The sequence below is a fragment of the Anthonomus grandis genome, chromosome 19 (genome assembly GCF_022605725.1).
Source record: "Anthonomus grandis grandis chromosome 19, icAntGran1.3, whole genome shotgun sequence".
NCBI classification, from domain to species: domain Eukaryota; kingdom Metazoa; phylum Arthropoda; class Insecta; order Coleoptera; family Curculionidae; genus Anthonomus; species Anthonomus grandis.
The window spans coordinates 4,613,485-4,636,620 of NC_065564.1; the positions used below are offsets into that span (position 1 = coordinate 4,613,485).

Sequence of the window (23,136 nt, forward strand, 5' to 3'; positions counted from 1 at the left end):
TGGTTAATTTATTGAGGCCACAGAGTTACTTTTCGTGTTATTGGTTTGTGTTCAACGAATAGCCAATTATTTCGGGTTCCTTTTATTCAAAAAATTACTATGCCAACCCATTCATAACCTAACGAACCTTCAGTCGTTGGATTTTGAACTTTGCGACCACGTTGTCAAACAGCACAACCATTCTGAAATTTGGAAACTCACTTTAGCAACGTAGCCATCATTACACTTGCTGTGACAAGCAATAGATGTTAGTAATGACGACATCTGAAGGATAACCTGAGTTCTTTGGGCTGGATGTCTACTTCCTCGAAAAATAACCTAATTTTCTCCTCGCACATCTCCTTTTAGAGTAGTTTTCAGTTAAATAAAACATGCTCGAGATTTCTTTACACCATTGGAGAACTTTAAAAACTTTTCACAAGAAAAAGGAGGGAAAACAGGAAACAAAAGTACGACGAGATGCATAAATGGCTGCACCAATCCATTCATAACCTAACGAACCTTCAGTCGTTGTATTTTGAACTTTACGACCACGTTGTCAAACAGCAAAACCATTTTGAAGTTTCGAGTCTAGACAACGTTGCCATCATTACACTTGCTGTAACCATCAATAGACGTCAGAATGATGGCCTGAGTTCTTTGGGCCGGAGGTCTGTTTTCTCCATATTTCCATAAGTTTTCAGAAAAAGAACCTAATTTCCTGCTCGCATATCCCCTTTTAGAGTAGTTTTCAGTTAAATAAAACATGCTCGGGAGCTCTTTACGACACTGTGGAACTTTAAAAACTGTTAAATATTTCACAAGTGAAAGGAGAAAGGGCCCGGGAAACAAAAGTGCGACGAGAGGTGGATGAGCAAACAACTTGTTGAGAGAATCTTCGGGAGTTTATCTTGAAGACGAAAGGAACATTCAAATTTCTTATTTATAAACGACCGCGCGCGCCCCCCCGTTCCTCCCCTCGTCCCGGAACGGCGTTGCCCGTTTTTATTTTCCTCCGAAAACTTTTAAGAGGATATAAAATTTACGGTCCGGATTGTGTTATGACTGAATAATGAATGACCTTAATAGCCCACTTGGAAAAGTCGGTTTAATGCCCCACTTAGAAATTTCCGTTTCCTCCCTAATGCAGGCCTTACCGTGTCCATCGATCCAAGTAATCTCAGCAGCGGGCTTCCCCCCATAACTAATACACTCCAACTCGATCTCTCGGTCTTCAGTGGTCACCATGTAGTCCCCCTGGACGATCTTAGGGGGGTCCGGAGGCACCAGGACGTTCAGGGAAGCAAAGTTGCTTCGGATGCCTGGAAAAAGCGAGTTTTATCCCTAGGGATATTGCGGTTGAATAACGAGAGACTTACCTGGCTCCCCGTTTGGCCCGGGAGACACTTGGCATTGGTATTTGGCATCATCGTCCAGCATCACTGGGTAAATGTCCAAGGAATAGTCACCTGAAACAAGCTGTATATTAGTTCTACGTGACGTCATCGACGCGTTCCTTTCTGTTGCTCTCATAGAGGGTGCCACACGTGTACGTTAATAATTTCGGCTAAATGTTGCGGCAAAAAGTTGTCGCAACCTCGTAACGTTCCTGTATTGACTCGGGACGCTCATAATTTCGAGTAAACATATTTCGAAATCAGGGAAAAGTCTCTGCAGAGGGCCGGGAAATTGAAATTTCACGGAGTTTTGATTTGTCTTGGCAGTGTGAGTGTGAAAACGCCCGGGAGTTTTCCTGATGGCGATGAGGAGCTCGTCAGTTTTGTTTGTTTTCGCAATTAAACTTCCCGGGTAAACGTCGAACGACGACGGGGGGGTCCTTTGAATCGCGCCGCACCAACGAAATGGCGGGAGTTTTAAGTTAACAAATAAACAAATAAACCTCGGGGCCACCGTACCCTTGAAAGGAGTGACAAAAATCGTTTTAGCCGCGACTCCATCGATCAAAATTTTATTAAAACGAGCGCGCACAACATTTTATGCGGTAATTCCGGGATATAAGCCGGGAGACCGGGACTCCATATCCAGCCGGGGAATCCCCGGGGTGCTGTGAAAAGTTGTTATGTCACCGGGTTATCCTTGGAGCGTCCCTCTGTGAGCTGTGCCGGCCCAATTCGTCCCTTCGGTACCGGACCGATGTTTAAATTCTGTTTCTGTTTCCTGTGTTGTATATACGCTGCATTAACTCCGACCAACTTTCTCTATATTATGCTGTTCTCACCACAGTTACACGTAACGCCATTCAATTATTATTTGTTTGTCGAATTACGTTTACGAGCTATTCATCTCTGTGTAACGTCATAGGGGATCAGCACTCTAACAGTTATCATAACTCGTGACAGATTTAAATTTTCCCGCTCATAAATAATAATAATAATAATTTTTCTCAAAATGCAGCATCATATCGGGACTGTTGCCTGGGAAAGTTTCGCCATTTAAGGCCTCATCAGTCGAACGATTAAAAGCCTGTAACTGTCAAGTTAATTAGGATCGTGAAAAACGTATTGACACGCGTTCTTAATCATCCCTTGGTGAAGTATCAAAGGGGCAAGTTTCGGGCTGTTAGTTTACTAATTTGTATGCCCTATGAGGAGCGTGGGCCCCCATTTAGGCCCAGATTGGAGAAACTTAATCGATTGAAGTTCGACAAGTCCAAGAAAGTCCGTGGGATAAGCGTGTAATTGGGGTAAATTATTTACCCGAGGAACTTCGTTAGCATGTGATAATGCATTAAGAAGGGAGGACCAGGGGGGCGCTTTCTGACCGAAATGTGGGGTTCAAAGCCCCCTTTCCGCCCCTGAAAAGTTCTGTGATAAATATAATTAAAGGGGGGCGAACTTTGGGACCTCAATTAGGTTAAATTTTCGTTCTCGAAGGGGCGTTTTCTTGTTTTTCTTCGGAAAAAACGGTTTAAATTCCAGGTTCGAGTTACACCCGTGCACAGAATAGTAAATTGTTTTTGTAAAATTGTGTTTTTTCTCCAGGGTTGATCTTTAAAAAGATTTCACGCACACACCGGAAACACTACTTGCAAAATTAAAAGTTCAGGTGCCCCACTGTATTTAACGTTAGAAAACCAAGATGGCGACCACGTAAACTTACGATAACTTTAAATTTGAGGTAAGGCATGCCGAAAACAAGATGGCTATCACAAAATGGGGGATGCAAGATGGCAGAGGCTTCACTCTAGTTATGTATACACTCCTGTTTTTCAATTTCCCCCAATAAATAATAAAAATTAAGCCAGTTTAACCCTTCGTTCCCGATTTCGGTAAATATGTCAATTAACATGGATGCTTATGGGGAAAACAAAGGTCCCAGTGGCGCTCGTGTTAGGAAATACTGCTTGCAAATTTAAAGGTTCAGGTGCCTCACTGTATTTAACGTTAGAAAACCAAGATGGCGACGACGCAAATTTACGATAACTTTAAATTTGAGGTTAGACACGCCGAAAACAAGATGGTTATCACAAAATGGGGAATACACGATGACAGAGGCTTCACTCAAGTTATATATATACTCCTGCTTTTCAATTTCCCCCAATAAATAATAAAAAATTAAGCCAGTTCAACCCTTCGTTGCCGATTTCGGTAAATATGTCAATTAACATGGATGTTTATGGGGAAAACAAAGGTCCCAGTGGCGCTCGTGTTGTACTTTATAATTCATTTAATGGGAAACAGGGAATCGACTGGGGAACGAGGGTGGAGTAGACCGAAATTGTTATTTTGCACACGTGCTGTCTGGGAAAATAACGAAATATTCCCTTATTTATAATGGAATTTATTCCCCAATGAACGCCGATTGCTTGAAATAAACGCCTAAAGAATGGAAACTACTCCAACTGCATAGAATTTACTCAATATTCTCTACTAACTACTATGCCTTAAATTGGATAAACTGCAGGTACACGTCCTCCCCTTCCAACTGTAGGAAAATAATGCAATTTTCCAGTTAAAAAAAAAACCTGGCGAGCTACTATATATACTACACCCGATGAAAAAGTTGTAATTTCATCCATGTCATACGGGGAAGCGTGTTTTCGAAAGTTGGCCGAAGTATGCCGAGTGAATACAAATTACTTTTCAAATTGTATTTGTTTAGGAAGATAAGACAATCTTGGGCGATTCGGGGGTCTTTTGGAGGAGTTGCACGTTTGATTTTCCCCAAGATAAAGTTTCGACGACTGATTTTTAAGTTTTCCCTTTAGTCGTTTCTACATATATAGGAATAGCGGCGGGATGTACGAAAGTCGTTTCTGTTCTGTATACCCGAAATAGATTTTATTTATAGAAACTGCTTTCAGAGAGAACGGTAAATAGGGCCGATATATCATCTAAAGTAACACCTTAGCAGAAGATCTCTGAGCGCATATTCGAATAAATTCGGGCCCCTGAGAGTGTATATACGGCGCTATTAGAAGACGCTGCTTGCCTTGAACAGGAATATTGCCCAAGATGTTAATAATTTAACGGAGTTTCTTTATAAGAATAGATTAACAGAATCCATTCATCCTGTCTGGCCGCCATTTTGTTGTTGTTTTCATTCGCCATCTTGTGGCATAGCATCGGAGAAACCTAACCTCAAAATCAAGATGGGGATAACAGTGCGGCCACCATTGGCTTGCCAGAATCTGGAACCTCGGCCACGCAGTTAAATTACTTACATTTTCCAATTACGTCTTATTCTACATAATTTTCCTCATATTTCTCAGAAAAATCTTAAAAAACCTCTTATTCAAAAAAAATTTTCTCGAATCCTATTGGAAAATTCAAACTTCTTATTTTATCTATCGCTGCTTCGTGTAGAACCCAATCAAAAAGTATTTTACACATTTTTTTTTAAAAACCGTAGAAGGAGATATTTAAGTTTTAGTATTTTTGAAAATTTTGAGCTTCAAAAGTCCAAAAATTCAAAAAGTCAACCAATTTAAAAAAATCGTATCGGGAATGAAAATAACGAAAAAAATCCTAATACCAAAAATTCTAATTTTCCATAGGAAAGCCTGGAAAAATGTATAAAATCATATTTCGAATCATGAGGGTCCCTTCATGAAAGTTTCTGAAAAATCAGATTTAATTTTTTTTTGGAAAAACTATTGGCACAAGAAAAAAATAGTTTTAACAATAGTTGTTCCAAATAATTGGACCAATAAGAGGAGATAAGAATATTCCTTATATATCTCATACATCCCAAGAAAATCTCAAAAAACCACTAATTTAAAAAAATTAATTTTCTTAAATCCTATTGGGAAAATTATACTTTTTATTTTGCCAATTGGTGCCTTGTATAAAACCTAATCAAAAAGTATTTTACACATTTTTGCGAAAAACATACAGAAAATGAGTTATTTAGGTTTTTTGTATTTTTGAGTCCAAAAAATGAAAAAATTCAAAAAGTCCTTCGAATCAAAAAATTCTTTTTTTCATGCATAGGGTAAAAAAAACCAAGAAAAAAACCCTTATGCCAAAAATGTCAATTTACTATAGGAAAGCCTGATAAAAATTTCTAAAATCATATTTCCATTAAAAACGACTTCAATTTCCACCCCCTCGCACCCTCTATTTTTTTTTTTCAAAAATGTTCCCCATTTTGTGTTAATCTACATGTATAATTGTCGGGAAATGGAAAAAAGCAGAAAAAAAAAATCAAAATTTTTGCTCAAAAATCGATAGGGTTACCCCCATGAAATTTTCCGAAAAAACAGTTTTAATTTTTTTTTGGAAAAACTATTGGTGCAAGAAAAAAATAGTTTTGATAAAAGTTGTTCCAAATAATGAGGACAATATGCAGAAATAAGAATTTTACTTATATCCCCCATACATCCCAAGAAAATTTCAAAAAACCTCCAATTAAACAAAATTAATTTTCGCTTATTCGATGAGAAAAATTAAACTATTTACTTTGCCAATCGATGCCTCGCCTCAGGCCCAATCAAAAATTATCCTATGAATTTTTCCGAAAAACGTACAGAAAAGGAGTTATTTAAATTTTTCGTATTTTTAAAATTTTTGAGTTCCAAAAAATCGAAAAACTCAGAAAGTCAACCGAATCAAAAAATTATTTTTTCCACGTATAGGAAATCAAAAAACAACAATCAAAAAACCTTTATACCAAAAATCCCAATTTTCTATAGGAAAGCCTGGAAAAATCGTTAAAAGCCTGAACTAATTAAAAAATTTCCAAATGCCTGGCAGTAGTAACAATTTATTTTTTTACTATCTCAAAGAAGTGAGGCACATTCCGATAACGTACTCCAAATAATTTAAGCACATTCCAAGAACATTCTACCCTAATATTCGTGCTCCTCTTTTTAACAATATTAGTCTTAAACCAGACCCACTTAACCTAATTGACCAACTGGATATTATGCCATATACAATAACCGTAAAAACGGCCCCGAGGGGGGGCCTTAGATGCCGCTCTAATAGATACTTGAAGAAAATTAACCACGGACGATTACGTCGGACCAATTTGCGTTATCTAACGTTTTACGGCCATCTATGGCGTTTAATTTGCCGGTATTAAATCTTTTTAGATGAAAAATCAGATCACCATGGACCCCAGACGAAGGGGCCAAAGGGGGGTCACGGACACTAATTGCGTTACAAAGTGCTCCACTATCAATGCCCCGCCATCAATGGGGGTTTTGCTTTGGCGCGATTATTAACGGAGTAATTGTCTCTTCAGGGTTTATTATCGGGTTATAAATTTTGAAGTTTGATCGTAAATAGTGTCGGTTCGATGCGGGGATTTTATCTTTAATAGCGGAAATCCACGAAGAACTTTAAAGTTGATCGGGACTTGACAGCGAGAAGCGCCATCTAAGGTGACAAGTGACAGAACTTTCTTTAAAAACACTAAAATCACGTCCATCTGTCAATATTTTTGTAAATTTTAAATATGTACATATAATGTATTAAAGTACGAATCGTGTGTAGTTACGTGAGTAACATTGTAACACAATTAGACATAAAGAATTTTTTTAAAATTTTGAAACCAATTTCCCCCATTACATAAAGTATAATAATATAAAGTGGCGCTCGAGCAATCATCTATTACACCATCGATTTACTGTTTATGATACCTTAGGAGGAATTTTCCGATTTCCCCAGATCCCTCCGAGGGACGAAGGGAGTTTTCCATCAGTTATTTTTACGACCTCTTCAGATATTATCCATGCATTGATTGGGAGCATTCTTAAACACAAGTGCATTTTTTCCCTAAAAAGGCGCCTTTATCATCCCCTGCAAGAAGACGAAGGGTATCAAGCATTAAGTGGCCACTCTAACACATGTCGGCTGAAGAGATTTAGGGGCGAAGCACTCGAGAACGTGCCTGCGTCCCCCTATCCGGGGCTTTTTTCCTTATTCGAGGTAAAAAAAATTATACAAAAAGAGCGTCTAGGAGAGGTGAGGGAGAGAGATGTTTCGGGGTAATAATGGCTTTATGAAATTCTTTGACGTCGAAATTCCTTTTCTTTTGCATGATGACGATTAGTCGAGTGGTTGTTCAGATTTTGCCTGGATAATAGTATCTTGTGTCAATCATGAAAGGGATATTGTTTAAGGGAAACTTAGGTAAGATGGAGGGATATCAGTGGTATAGCAGGGTAAAGGGGGATCGTTGATGTATTTTTTTTTGAGGAGTTTTCAGTCGTTTCTTCTAGGCAGTTGGGGTTGTTTTGATTCTTCCAAGAAATTAGAACTATTTTCACTAGTTTCCAGGCAATTGGGGCTATTTTTCGTGCAAACAAAGTCACTTTTAGCATTTTTCTCGCTGTTGAAATTATTTGTTCACTTTTTCCAGGCTTTTAAGTGATTTTTCTACATTTTCGTGCGGTTGTTTTTAAGTTTGTTTTCCAGCCATTAATTTTCGGTTTCTGCAACAGTTTTTCTCAATTTAACTCATCTGCTTGAACAAAATTAATAACTGCCTTAATATTTCTAGAAAATATAAGTTTGCAAAAAAGTGATCCTGTTTAAAATTTTTAAAAGTCAATGTCCTATTGGGTAGTAGATATATAAAATAAATCACAGATATTAAAATAATTGATTTAAGCAGATATCTATATTATAGAGAGTTAGATATAAGTTTTTAGATAATTAAGTGAACCAATGAGTTTTTCTAATTTGTTTGAGACACAGGTGTATAGGTGGCTGTGAGATAAGAGCCATTATATAACCGTTGCTCCACTTGGAACTTGTGGCTAAATGTGCTCGACACAAGGCCATTAAAAAAAATAAAAATATTTGTACCACCTTGGACCGAGGCAATTTTCCTTCCCTAAACGACAGAAAAACAGTGAAAACATCGATAAACCAACCGATAAAACCTGTATTCATTTAAGTTATGCAAATATATTTCCCTGGAAAAGCAAATTCCCAGTTAATCCGCGACGAGTATCGATCGCGAAAAAAGATAATGCACACAATATGAGAGAAAAGCGGGAAAATGTGCACCGTAACTGGAAAATGCAGAGCACTATATTAGACCGGATTATTAGCCCATCAATCTTTCGTAGTTTACCAGGTAATTTTCTCATTGTAAAAACGCCCCGGGTACACAAGTTTCGGTTTAAATGCGCTTTAGGAGCCCCGGGATTTAAATGTTTAATAAATATTCAAGTTTTAACGCGTTTTTACCGTAACGTTTTTTTCCCCTTTAGGGGATTTAAAAATCTGCTCGTTTAATGGCCCTAATTAGGTACATTAAAATAATTCCCCCCGGTGATTTGGGAGGGCCACGATTGGAAACTTAATGTGACTCATTTTATGGAAATTTGCCCGGAAAATTTATGAATTTTCTTTTAAGGGTATCATGTACAAAAAATATCGAATAAGCTCGTGGGCGTAGATGATCATTAGGGGCAATTTCTTTGCTAACTTGGCAAAGTGAATTAATTTTCAAAGTTTTTCTCAAGCAAAGTGTTTTTTCCCGACTTTTCCTTGAGTCGCTTCCACTCACTAAGCACGAGGCTAAAAAATGGCGGCAGAATTATTAAAATATATGAATTTTAACAGAAGTTACAGGCATTTGAATTTTGTGAGGTTAAGGTCGCGAAAGTCTTATGCTATCGTTCGAATTTCAATAGAACTGGATATTTAGAGTCTCTGTTGAAGGTAAATGAGAAATCTAAAAGCGTATTCCAAGCTGTTGAAGAAGTAATTTTTTCGATATTCCAGGCAGTTGAGGAATGAAAAATGACTTCAATTGCCTGGAAAAAATGGCTCCTAACTACTTGGAATTCTTGTAAAATCTGTGCGTCATATAAATCTAGTTATATTTTTGAATATACTTCACTTTTCTTCAACCACCACTACTACCGGGTCTACCTGAAAAATCCCCTAAATCCCTTCCCGAAATGGGTCCGGAGAGATGACCTCCCCGGATGATTTACACCCCGGACCGCCGGAGTTTCATAACAATTACAATTAATCTTAGTAATTGCCCCCCTATTTATCAGTAAATACCCTTAATGCGCGGAGAAATGGAATAACGGGGACTCCGGTCAAGATTCCTCCGGGTAATATATATGTCGAGCCCATTCGGGAACGATCGGGAAAAATCTCGTGTAATTACAAGAAGAAATTTCTGCTTATATGTATCCCTATTTCGTCCATAACCGTTTAGGACGAAATGGAAAAACTGCACGGACACGGACACTTTTCCGCTCGCCTTTATGTTCATTGGAGGCAGTTATTGTTGATTGCTTGCGAAAAAACACCGCTTACCTTCTTCGTCACTCCCGATCATCGAATACCGCTCGAACCCGCTCAAATTCCTGTGGGTTCCCAGGCCGAAATCGTCCTTGGTCCATTGCAGCATCCCGGCTTTCCCGATAACCCGACAAGGGAGGGTCACCCTGGATCCCACCACCGCGGTCTGGTCCTGGGGTTGCATTGCGAACTTCTGTTCTGCCATGGCGAGTTTCAGGAACGCCCCTATCCGCAACAGGAGGATCAGGAACTTGTAGGTGGACATTTTTGACGGGTACGGTGCAAAAGTGTGGTTATCTGCAAGAGAAGATTAGTTTTTTAGATTTCTTGGGTTGGAAAAAAATTCATAACTTATTTTATATTGAGGATTTCTGAATGATTTTCAGGAGTTTTATAGGTGGAACATTGGGCTAGATAATGGCGAAAAAACCACCGCAATATGTGGATTTGAACCGAAGTTAGAGGCATTTTAGTTTTGTGAGGTTAAGGTCAAAAACTTTTTTGTTATTGGTTGGATATTAACGACACTGCGTTTGTAAGTTGCCTGTAATGAGTTAATGATGAATTTAAAGGATTATTAAAATCCGTTGATGGTGATTCATTTCCTGAACCCTTTACATCAAAAAAATGATTTCTTCTGGCTTCAATTCCTTGAAGGAAGCAAAATATTGCTTTGACGGCCTGGACAATGGCAAAAATTACCTCAAGTGCCGGGAAGAAGTAAAAAATAACCTCAAACCCCTTAGGGCCTTAAAAAATGACCTAAATTTTTTGAAAAATGACTCGTTTCCTTGATCACGACTTGCCTCAGAAAATAAATCGTAACTTTTCTTCTACAAGGAATTTTAAAATAATTTTTGAGCCCTTTGGTAAGCAAGACATGGGGCCACCTTAACATAAAAAAATTACCTCAATATATTAATTTATACGACCGTTAAAACCTTGACAAATTTGTGAGGTTAGGGTCGAAAACTCTTTTGCTATTGCTTGGATATTAACGAAACTGCATTTGTAAGTTGCCTGCAATAAGTTAATGAGAAATTTTAAGTTTTGATAAAATCTTTTGCTGGCAAGTGCTTCACTTCCTTAATCCTTTATACAAAAAATCATTTTTTCGTGCTTGAATTGCCTGAAGGAATCAATATATCACTTGGATGGCCTGGACAAAAGTAGAAATGACCTCAATTGCCTAAAAGAAGGGCCTCAAGGGCCTTAAAAAATGACCTCAACTTTTGAAGTCTGAAAAATGACTTATTTCCTTGACTACGACTTTCCTCAGAAAAAGAAACATAACTTCTCTTTTAAAAAAAATTTAAAATAATTCTTAAACCCTTTAGTTGATAAGACATGAGGCCAATTTAACACAAAAAAATAACCTTAATATACCATTTTCAAAGGGCCATTAAGGGCGTAACAAATTTGTGAGATTAGGACCGAAAACTCCTTTTCAAACGCCCTGATTTCAATAAAACTTCATATGCCGATTCCATATAATAAAATAAACTTCTAGACCACTTTTTCTCGTCATCCATTACTGATACGATAACTTTTATTTAAAAAAACCCAATTTACAAATGCCGACATAGGCATTTCATATGAAAAAACGACCAAACCATGGGGCACTCTATAAAATTGACTCAAAAAAAAGCTCTACCGAAAATTACCTTCAGGTTTTTTGTTTTTCAACCTCCCCTCCCCCCCTTCGAAGCCCCGTACCCCCGAAGTTAAGTGAAATATTCATAAAACTATTTATTTTTCTCGAAATTTTACACAAGTGAGCCAATTAAACAACGTTATGCCCCCCGGAGCGGATACCCAATTTCATTAGGGAGGGGGGTGCTAAGGGGTTTTTAAAGTGAAAAAGGCGAAACTCGCAGCAATGTTTCTAATTGCGAAATTGGCCCAATTTACGCCGGCTAATAAATATAGCCAGGAGCATTACGGCCCTTGTTCCTCCTTAATTGGTTTTCACTAAATTATTTGCAGAAACTGCGGAAATCTTGTCTTGCTTGTGTTTACGGCATACACGGCTGCTGCCGTAACCCTTTATTACCTTAAAAACGTTTCTCGCAGAAAAATTAATTATTAAAAAAGTTTTATTCGAGTGGGACGTACTACAGGCCTTGATCACTCACTTTAAAGTTCTATATCTAAGAAACTTCCAGAAGTATTTTCATGAAATTAAGAAAATAATGTTCCAGAAAGAATGTGCCATGGATATCCTTTAAGGTTTACATCAATAGGAGAAACAGTTTTGCCAATATTGAGCTTTTTGTGTGGAGAGGTCTAAAAGTGCTGTTTGATTCTCAAGGTGATCACTCAGTTCAAGGTTCGAAATCTGAAGAACTACCAGAGGTATTTTCCTGAAATTAAAAGTAGAATGTTAAAAAAGGTGTGCGCAATGAATGTTGATTAAGGTCCAAAACAATCCAAATTATTATTAGGAAAATATTCAGGTTTTTGTTTAGTGGGGTTCAAAAGTGCTGTTTGACTCTCAAGGTGATCACTCAGTTCAAGATCCGAAATCTATAGAACTACTAGAGGTATTTTTATGAAATAAAAAGTAAAATGTTTAGAAACATATATGAAACGAAAGTTCGTTAAGGTCCAAAACAATCCAAATTATTAGTAGGAAAATATTCAGGTTTTTGTTTAGTGGGGTCCAAAAGTGCTGTTTGACTCTCAAGGTGATCACTCAGTTCAAGATCCGAAATCTATAGAACTACTAGAGGTATTTTTATGAAATAAAAAGTAAAATGTTTAGAAACATATATGCAACGAAAGTTCGTTAAGGTCCAAAACAATCGAAATTATTATGTGGAAAATATTCAGGTTTTTGTTTAGTGGGGGCCAAAAGTGCTGTTTGACTCTCAAGGTGATCACTCAGTTCAAGATCCGAAATCTATAGAACTACCAGAGGTATTTTTATGAAATAAAAAGTAAAATGTTTAGAAACATATATGCAACAAAAGTTCGTTAAGGTCCAAAACAATCCAAATTATTAGTAGGAAAATATTCAGGTTTTTGTTTAGTGGAGTCCAAAAGTGCTGTTTGACTCTCAAGGTGATCACTCAGTTCAAGGTCTGAAATCTATAGAAGTACTAGAGGTATTTTTATGAAATAAAAAACAAAATGTTAAGAAAAGTATGGGCTATGAATGTTCTTCACGGTCCAAAACAATCAAAGTTGCAGTTTTTAAAATATCAATTTTTTTGTGCAGTGAGGTCCAAAAAAATTGCTTAGACTTCAGTTGAAGGCAAAGAAGGTAAAGATAACTTTACTGAAAATCAGGTTCAGTAAACTCGTTTAAAAATCATGGAAAAAGTGGAAAATCCTCTCGAAAAAAGTCAAAATGAAAACAACAAATCGTTACTTTTCCCATTAATATAAACGAAAAAATAAAACAGAAATTCCAAGCAAGTTTTATCCCGAGACAAACGGCCGTAAATTGTTTGAAAAATGAGTTTTCCCTAAGGTTTTCCCTTTTGTTTGTTACGTTCGACGTAAACGTAACCGCACAAACCGAACCTTCATTAATTATTGAATGGGGGGGTTGCGTTAGTTTCGGTTTTTTCGTGTTCCCGACCTTTTATTGTCCCAAAAATTAATATTTGATAGGGAAAACTAACAAACCCGATTGTTAGCCGAACGGCGGCGAAAAAAACTTTTAATAGGTTGTGTACAAATCGTTTCGGTTCACCCTTAGGGTGGCTTTTTTGGCTTAAATAGGGCTTTTCTTTTGCATTAGAGCCCTTATTAAAGTAGAGTGATTCAACTGGAAATATAAGACAAAAAACGACAAGAAAAGGTAATTTTCTTGATTTTCGAACCTTCCTGGAACAATTTTCGGCCAAAGAAGGAATAAATTCAGAAGGTCAGACAAACTTCCCCAGTCCGACGGTATTTAATGTCCGTTTCATCTTCGAAGGGGGGAAAATGGGGAAAACCCCCCCCACGTCAGTGCTACTTGTTGCCGCATTCTGGCACTGACTTATCGTCTTCACCACGGTTTTGCCGCCCCAGTTAAAATAAATCTTAATGAGGCGCGGCTGAGGCGGTCTAATAAAGAACATCGCGGTTAAATTTGTAATTTTTTAATCCACCTAATGCTTGGAATCCGTGACGAGTGACAGCAACCCTTTTAGCACATACTTTTCTGATTATTATGCTTTTGGATTCATTAGGAAAACTCTGCCAGTTTTTCAGATATTGAGCTGTGTTCAGAGTCAAATAACTTTGTTGGACCTCACCGCACCAAAAATCGGATTTTGCAAAAATTATAACTTCGATTTAAACTATCATAGCACATACTTTTCTAAATATTATCCTTTTTATTTCATGAAAATACCTCTAATAGTTCTTTAGATTTCGCACCTTGAACTGAGTGATCACCTTAGATTTGACACCTTAAAGCAGGGACAAAAAAATTTATTTATTTGGGCACCCTTGTACAATATGTCGGATATTTCTAAAATTATTGAATTGGCTTGGACCCTAGTAAGCATTCATCCAGCATTCTCTCCAGAATATCATGCATAATATCTAACAAGCATGCTTCCAGTAGATGTTCAGATGTAGCACGTTGTAGTGAGCGGTCTTATTCACCTTCATTTCTTAAAATACCTTGCTGGAAAACATCAGTGTCGCGTCTCTCTCGCCCCTAAATGCCACCCTTTTCCAACATCAATTTGGAACGGTAAAAGGTGTGGTTAAGCCCGAGCTTAATTATGTAATACTTGCATTATTCACTTCAATCGGATCCCGAATACAATACACATTGAAATTTAAAGAGCTTTCAGCCTCGGGGGGTAGTACAAAAGGAAATACCGCGAGGAAAATGCCAGAAAGTAACATTAAGGAATCGATTTCGAACTTTAACGAATATTAATGCATGGAATTTTAGATGTCTGAAGTCAGACGCGGATTAAAAAACTTGTGTTTTTTTTCTTCTCATTCTTACTGTCGTTTCATTTTTCTGTTGCCGCACGACCCTTATTATTTAAGCATTTCCATTTGTACAGAACAATCCCCTGTCGTTTTATTACCTCGGTTGCTTCGTCGTGCCTCCAGAGTCCGACCGTGGCTCGGGAAACGTTAAAAATTTACCTCTTTCCGCCGGCATAAGCCCCTCTTTATGTAGAATTGCGGTCCTGAACGGGGGGACGGACCCGTTAATGATTTAGACGGTGATAAAACTTGTAAAGGGCACTCCAACTTTCCAATTGGAACTTTCCCTTCAATTATAAGATGCTCAGAAAGCTTAAAAAACAAATTAATTAAGGTTAGGCCAGGCGCCATCTAGTGATGAATATTGAAACCTTTTGGGTGCCCCCTATGCTTGACAAGTTTGACAAGTACTGTTGGTATTTGCTCTTTGAGGCTCCTATTTTGCATCTCCTAGTAACGTGCTTCTGCCAGGAGGCCTACATCCTTGATTCATTTTAAATTATTGTTGTTCTTTAGGTATAGCTAGGTATTCAGTCCTTAGGGTTGCTTTACATGCTTCTTCCAGGCAGTCGAAACCCTCGATAAACCCCAAAACAGTATGCATTTTAAGGGTATGCTTGCCTCCTCCAAGTTTGACCAGTTGTTACCATTTCTTTTAATATTCGGCACCTAAGGTTCCTTTTCATGCCTCTAGAAATTTTTGCCTAGTGGGATCAAAGAAATGGTTTGCTGTTAAAGGTGACCACTCATTTGAAGGTCTGAATTCTGAAAAACTACTGAAGATATTATTGTCAAATAGGTAGGACAATAATCTGGAGAGATGCTGTATCAATGCTCTTTAGAGTTCAAACCAATCTAAGCAGTAGTTTTGGAAATATCCAATTTTTTGCACAGCAAAAAAAATGGTTTCCTATTCAAGGTGATCACTCACTTCAAGACCTGAATTCTGAAAAACTACCGAAGATATTCTTGCCAAATAAGAAGCATACTGATCTGGAAAGATGCTGGATCAATGCTTTTAAGAGTTTAAACCAATCGAAGCAGTAGTTTTGGAAATGTCCAATTTTTTGCCCAGTGGGAACTATTAAAATAATTTGCTGTTCAAGGTGGCGACTCACTTCAAGATCTGAACTCTAAAAAACTACCGACGATATTATGGCAAATAAGTAGCACAATAATTTGGAAGGATGCTGTATCAATGCTTTTTAGAGTTCAAATTAATTCAAGCAGTAGCTTTTGAAATATTCAACTTTTTGCCCAGTGGGATCCAAAAAAATGGTTTCCTGTTCAAGGTGATCACTCACTTCAAGACCTGAATTCTGAAAAACTACTGAAGATATTCTTACCAAATATGAAGCGTTCTGATCTGGAAGGATGATGTATCAACGATTTTTAGAGCTCAAACCAATGGAATTAGTAGTTTTGGAAATGTCCAACTTTTTGCCCAGTGAGAACTATAAAAAAAAATGCTGTTCAAGGTGACCACTCACTTCAAGGTCTGAATTCTAAAAAACTACTGAAGATATTCTTGCCAAATAAGAAGCATACTGATCTGGAAGGATGCTGTATCAATACTTTTTAGAATTCAAATCAATCCAAGCAGTAGTTTTGAAAATATCCAATTTTTTACCCAGTGGGATTCAAAAAAATGGTTTCCTATTCAAGGTGACCACTCATTCAAGGTCTGAATTCTAAAAAACTACTGAAGATATTCTTGCCAAATAAGAAGCATACTGATCTGGAAAGATGCTGTATCAATACCTTTTAAAGTTCAAACCAATCGAAGCAGTAGTTTTGGAAATATCTAACTTTTTGCCCAGTAGGAACTATAAAAATAATTTGCTGTTCAAGGTGATCACTCACTTCAAGGTCTGAATTCTGAAAAACTACTGAAGATATTATTGTCAAATAAGTAGTACAATAATCCGGAAAGATGCTGTATCAATGCTTTTTAGAATTCAAACCAATCGAAGCAATAGTTTTGGAAATATCCAATTTTTTCCCCAGTGGGATCCAAAAAATTAGTTTCCTGTTCAAGGTGATCACTCACTTCAAGACCTGAATTCTGAAAAACTACTGAAGATATTATTGTCAAATAAGCAGCCAATAATCTGGAAAGATGCTGTATCAATGCTTTTTATTTTGTTCATTTTCAGGTTATGCTTGCCTCATTTTTATAGTTTTGATAAATTGATATGGTTTTTTTGGTATTTGATCCCTGTGGTCGCTTTATGTGCCCCTAAGTTATAATCACTAGTAGCATGCTTCTTCCAGGTAGCCTAAACCTCCGATTAACCTCAAATACTTGTGACTTTTTAGGTTATGCTTGCCTCCTCTTCCATAGCTTTGACAAACCCCAAAACACTATATGCATTTTGAAGTTATGCTTGCCCCCTTAGTCACGAACCTAATAAATATATCTGGATTGCTAATGCATATGGCCACGATACCCAAAAATGACCACTGCCTGGTGGCCGCCATTTTTATAGTGGCTGTGTCCTTTTGATGTTGGTCACTCTGACTATTTTCAGTGTTGCCAACAAAAAATATTTTAACGGTAATGAAGTTGACGACGCTGAGTATAGCGGATTGCTTAGTTTTTGGCGATTTGTAAACGACGCTTGGGTATATCGTCTGCAACAGGCGATATAGCTTCCTCCTTATTTAATATGTGGATATATATTAGGATTTATTAAATTCAAGATTATCAGAATAATAAAACAAATATTTTAAAGTGCGTGCATCTATCTCAAGTTAATTGAGACTTTGTCTCATTTTAAGTGAGGATTACTTCCTTTCATACATTTTAAACGAATTTGTAAAGAAATATACAAGAAAAATCACAGATCTAAGGCAACTCTCTTAAATTCTTAACTAAATGTAACTTTCTATTTTGTATTTATAAACATAACCTCTCAAAAACTTTGGCCATTGGCACAACTGAAATTTGTCAGAGTGACCAACATCGAAAGGACACAATTACGCAAAATGGCGGCCGCCTAGTAGCGGTCATTTACTACTTTATTAAGTTCCTGCCCTCAGTCATAAGTTTGACAAATTGTTACCATTTCTTCTGATATTCGGCACCTAAGGTCCCTTTACACGTCCATCTAGGACGCCGTAAGCCTCCTGTTAAACCCCTAATAACTCGTCACTTTCAAATTGTGTTTGCCCCATCTGTGAACACTTTGACAACTAATTAAACAGACGGAACCAGGAATGAGTATTCGGGGGGAGGCAATAATCAGCAACAATAGCAAATATGCTCGACCATTTATATATGAATCGGCGCGGGGCTGCGGTGGAATCTTTAATAAAGCCCCTCACGGCTGAGAAATCACGTGACACCTAATAGGGGCGACATTGATTAATTAATCAGAGGAACAATTGAATCGCGTTCGACAATATAATGGACGGAGTAGTAAGTTTAATTCCTCCCCGATGGCACAATAGATTAACGTTGTAAAGGCAAAGGTGTCGGCAGTGATATGGCGCGGCTTAACTAGCGGCTAAAAAGTTTAAACTTGCAATTAAATATTTCCGGTGAAGGGACTGGCTTAACGGCTTTGAGATATCTCTCCTTGAGCCCCTACAGGGGGGTGTAAGTGCCCTGTTAGATTCCTAACGAGGAGAATTAAGTCGGAAGGATTAATTTCGAAGTGTAGAAAACGCATTAGGGCTTTTTACGTTCGCCCTTATTTATATTAACTAGATTTTTTATAAAATTAATTATATGTTTAAAGGTCTAAGACTTTAGATATTATAATATCTTCAGGGTCCAAAGCAATTTAAGCAGTAGTTTTCGAAATACCCATCATTTTGCACAGTGTTTGCTCTTTACGGTGGCCACTCACTTCAAGGTCGCAAATCTGAGAAACTACTAAAGATATTCTAGTCAAATAAGAAGTATAATGATCTAGAAAGTGTGCTAAAAAATGTTTTTTTCAGTTCAAATGAATCCAGACAGTAATCTTGCAAATATTCAACTTTTTTCCCAGTGGGATCCAAAAAAGGGATTTGCTCTTTAAGGAAACCACTCATTTCAAGGTTCTCATTCTAAGAAACTACTGGACATAATTTTGTCAACTAACGAGCATAATGATCTGGAAAGTATACTGGACCGATGTTTTTTAGAGTCCAAGTCCATTCAAGAGTAGTTTTAGAAATATCCAACACTTTGCCCAATGGGGTCCAAAAAAATGGTTTGCTTCTCGAGGTGACCACTCACTTCAAGGCCCGAAATCTGAAAAACTAGTGGTGATATTCTTGCCAAATAACAAGCATAATGATCTAAAAAGTATATTGTATCAACGCCTTTAAAGACAAAATCAATCCAAGCAGTATTTTTGGAAATATCCAACTGTTTGCACAGTGAAATCCAAAAAAATGGTTTGCTCTTCGAGGTGATCACTCACTTCAAGGCCCGAAATCCGAAAAACTACTGGCGATATTTTTTTCAATTAACGAGCATAATGATCTGGAAAGTATACTGGACCGATGTTTTTAGAGTTTAAATTAATTCAAGTAGTAGTTTTAGAAATATCCAATACTTTCTCCAGTGGGGTCCAAAAAAATGGTTTGCTCTTCAAGGTGATCACTCACTTCAAAGCCCGAAATCTGAAAAACTACTGGCGATATTTTTGTCCAATAAAAAGAATAATGATCTAAAAAGTATGTTGTATCAATGCCTTCAAAGACCAAATCAATCCAAGCAGTACTTTTGGAAATATCCAACTGTTTGCACAGTGGAATCCAAAAGATTGGTTTGCTCTTCAAGGTGATCACTCACTTCAAGACCCGAAATTTGAAAAACTACTGGCGATATTCTTGTCAAATGAAAAGAATAATGATCTAAAAAGTATGTTGTATCAATGCCTTCACAGACCAAATCAATCCAAGCAGTACTTTTGGAAATATCTAACTGTTTGCACAGTGGAATCCAAAAAATTGGTTTGCTCTTCAAGGTGACCACTCACTTCAAGTCCTTAAATCTAAAAAACTACTGGCGATATTCTTGTCAAATAAATAGAATAATGATCTAAAAAGTATGTTGTATCAATGCCTTCACAGACCAAATCAATCCAAGCAGTACTTTTGGAAATATCTAACTGTTTGCACAGTGGAATCCAAAAAATTGGTTTGCTCTTCAAGGTGACCACTCACTTCAAGTCCTTAAATCTAAAAAACTACTGGCGATATTCTTGTCAACTAAAAAGAATAATGATCTAAAAAGTATTTTGTATCAATGCCTTCAAAGACCAAATCAATCCAAGCAGTACTTTTGGAAATATCCAACTGTTTGCACAGTGGAATCCAAGAAATTGGTTTGCTCGTCAAGGTGATCGCTCACTTCAAAGTCCCATATCTGGAAAACTACTGGTGATATTCTTGTCAAACAAAAAACAAAATATTCTGGAGAGCTTGCTTCATAAGCGCCTTTAAGTATCAAACCAGTTCCAGCAGTAATTTCAGAAATATCCATCTTTTTGTATGGAGATGACCAAGAAAAATAGACAGACATGACAAGATGATACAAATAACAGTTCTAAATGATTCCATTCGTTATAATTTTGATATCATGAGGACAGTTTATTTTTCTGACACATTGTTTGCAGATGACACTGACTCCCGCGCCATCTATTCACGTTTTTTGTCACCATTTGATTCTCCCTCATAAATTTCTTATTGCATCCCGAAAGTTGCATCTCGCTGCTTACTCCCCCCCCCCCGTAACCCCCGAAGAAAACATCCATAGAAGGAACGAGAGAAGGAATAGGGGGGGAAGGAAAGGGCGGCTCGCCTTTAAGAAATGCAGAACATGTCCGAATCGAACGGGCACGTCCCGCCCGGAACAGTTGCAGGGAGACGCAAGACATAACAAATAGGAATAATGGGAATTACCTTCCGACAAATTATGTAGATGTTCTCTCCCTTCGAACAATGACATGTTTTAGATCGGGAAGTAACGGAGGTGGAAATAAGTTTACCTTTTTTTGGACAATCGAGCGTTTGCTGACACCTAATAAGTGGTTAAAGTCTAAAAGATAAAGGAGCCAATAGGAACCCTCCTGAGTTGGGCACGTGAGGCAAGTGATTCCTGGTTGAGCCAAACAGCAAGAAAGGGCATTTTATCCAAAAGACACATGTAAACCAATGCAATAATGATACTAATCTACTGCAAACATGCATACAACAGGCACTTTTTTACCTTTAAAAAGGAAACTAGCAGTTCTCAAGTAAATAAGGGGCATTGTGCCCCCCAGGAGGACGGATTGTGCTTTCACTCCCGCCATTCGCGAATATCGATTAAATGATTATTAACAATGCATACTTAAAATTATATTAGCGTGTTGTTAGAGAAAAATGACTGCGAGGCACGGTACTGGTAACCGGGAGGGCTCATGGAAGAAAAAAGGAAAACGAAACGCTAATCACATGCTAATGGCGAGTTTATCAACTGTCTTGCCGGGGGTGGAGCGTTTTCCGTTACGCTTTTTGTTTTTTCTTTTCGGTAATGGAAAAATATGGATGCCGCCGACGGCGGAACGGGGGGCGGGTTATTTATTTGTTACCGGCGTCGTTTATGAAATATTTATCGCCCTTGTTGTTCTATGGGGGAAAAGGAGGCAGCTCCACTCGTAAAATCTTATTTTATTTATTTGCCACTGACTCCATAATCCAGACGTTTTATATAAAAGTAAAAAAGAGAACGGCAATGGCAAAAGCAGGAGTGACAGTTTATTAAGTAAGAAGCATACTGATCTGGAAAGTATGCGTCTCAGGGTTCAAATAAACCTAAGAAGTAGTTTTGAAAATATCCCACTTTTTGCACAGTGGGGTCCAAGAGGATGGTTTGCTGTTCAAGGTGACCACTCACTTCAAAGTCTCAATTCTAAAAACTGCTAAAGATATTTTTGTCAAACAAGAAGTATAATGATCTGAAAAGTGTACTGTATCAATGTTTCTTAAAGTTCAAATCAATTCAAGCAGTAGTTTTCGAAATATTCAACTTTTTGCCCAGTGGGGTCCAAGAGAATGGTTTGCTGTTCAAGGTGACCACTCACTTCAAAGTCTCAATTCTGAAAACTGCTAAAGACATTTTTGTCAAACAAGAAGTATAGTGATCTGGAAAGTATGCTGAATCAAGATTTCTTAAAGTTCAAATCAATTCACGCAGTATTTTTCGAAATATTCAACTTTTTGCACATTGGAGTCCAAGAGAATCGTTTGCTGTTCAAGGTGGCCACTCACTTCAAAGTCTCAATTCTGAAGACTGCTAAAGATATTTTTATCAAACAAGAAGTATAATGATCTGGAAAGTGTGCTGAATCAAGATTTCTTAAAGTTCAAATCAATTCAAGCAGTAAGTTTGAAAATATTCAACTTTTTGCACAGTGGGGTCCAAGAGAATGGTTTGCTGTTCAAAGTGACCACTGACTTCAAGGCCTCAAATTTGAAAAACTACTAGGGATATTCTTGTTAAATGAAAAGCATAATGATTTGGAAAGTGTGCTGTATCAATGTTTCTTACGGTTCAAATCAATCCAAGTACTAGTTTTGGAAATATCCAACTTTCTATCCAGTGAGATGCAAAGAAATGGTTTGGTCTTCAAGGTTGCCACCCACTTTAAGGCCCTAAATCTGATAAACCACTGGAGATATATTTGTAAAATGAGACGCAAAATGATCTGGAGAGTATACTGTATTAATGCTTTTTAAAGTTCAAATCAATCCAAGCAGTAGTTTTGGAAATTTTGCACAGTGGAGTCCAAGACATTTGTTTGCTCTTTAAGGTGACCACTCAATTCAAGGCCCCAAATCTAAAAAACTTCTGGAGATATTTTTGTTAAATAAGAACCGTAGTGATCTGGAAAGTATGCCGTAAAAATGTTTCTTAGAATTCAAATTATTCCAAGGAGTAATTTAAAAAATATCCAGTTTTTTGTCCATCGTCGCATTCAAAAACATGGTTTGATGTTCAAGGTGACCACTCACTTCAAGGTTTGAATTCTGACAAACTACTGGAGATATATTTGTCAAATAAAAAGCATAATATTCTGGAAAGCATGCCTTATAAGTGCCCTTTAAGGTTTAAACTAGTTCCAGCCGTAATTTCCAAAATATTATACTTTTTATGTGAAGATGGAATAGTAATAACCCCCGTGGAGGGCCGGGAAAGAATAGCCCTCTGGTATGCTCTGCCTGTCGTAAGAGGCGACTAAAAGGGCAACCGAAGAAAGAAAAAAAAATAATAATAATAACCCGAAATTGTCCAAAAAACCATCAGGGATAAAACAAATTGCATGGAATTTATTATATGAAGGCATCACGCCCACCTGAAGGTTTCTCCCTTCAACCCCTTTAAAAATAGACCGCAATAATCGCATTTTCTCGTGCTTGTCGGCATAAATAAACTGGTTCTGCAAATAAATAAATAGATTGGCACGTGGGACGGAACCTTGACATGTTTTTT

General features: G+C 37.4%; 1 protein-coding gene across 2 annotated transcripts in view; it reads right to left on the minus strand.

Moving 5' to 3' along the window:
* LOC126747501 (irregular chiasm C-roughest protein-like) overlaps nt 1-23,136 on the minus strand; it is a 135,156-nt gene that overhangs the window by 24,108 nt on the left and 87,912 nt on the right. For both annotated transcript variants that reach the window (XM_050456188.1, XM_050456187.1), the window contains 3 exons: nt 9,732-10,013; nt 1,359-1,448; nt 1,137-1,301 (listed from right to left, as the gene is read on the minus strand). In XM_050456188.1, the coding sequence (XP_050312145.1) occupies nt 1,137-1,301; nt 1,359-1,448; nt 9,732-9,981 (505 nt within the window). In that variant the 5' untranslated portion in view covers nt 9,982-10,013. The remainder of the gene's footprint in view (nt 1-1,136; nt 1,302-1,358; nt 1,449-9,731; nt 10,014-23,136) is intronic.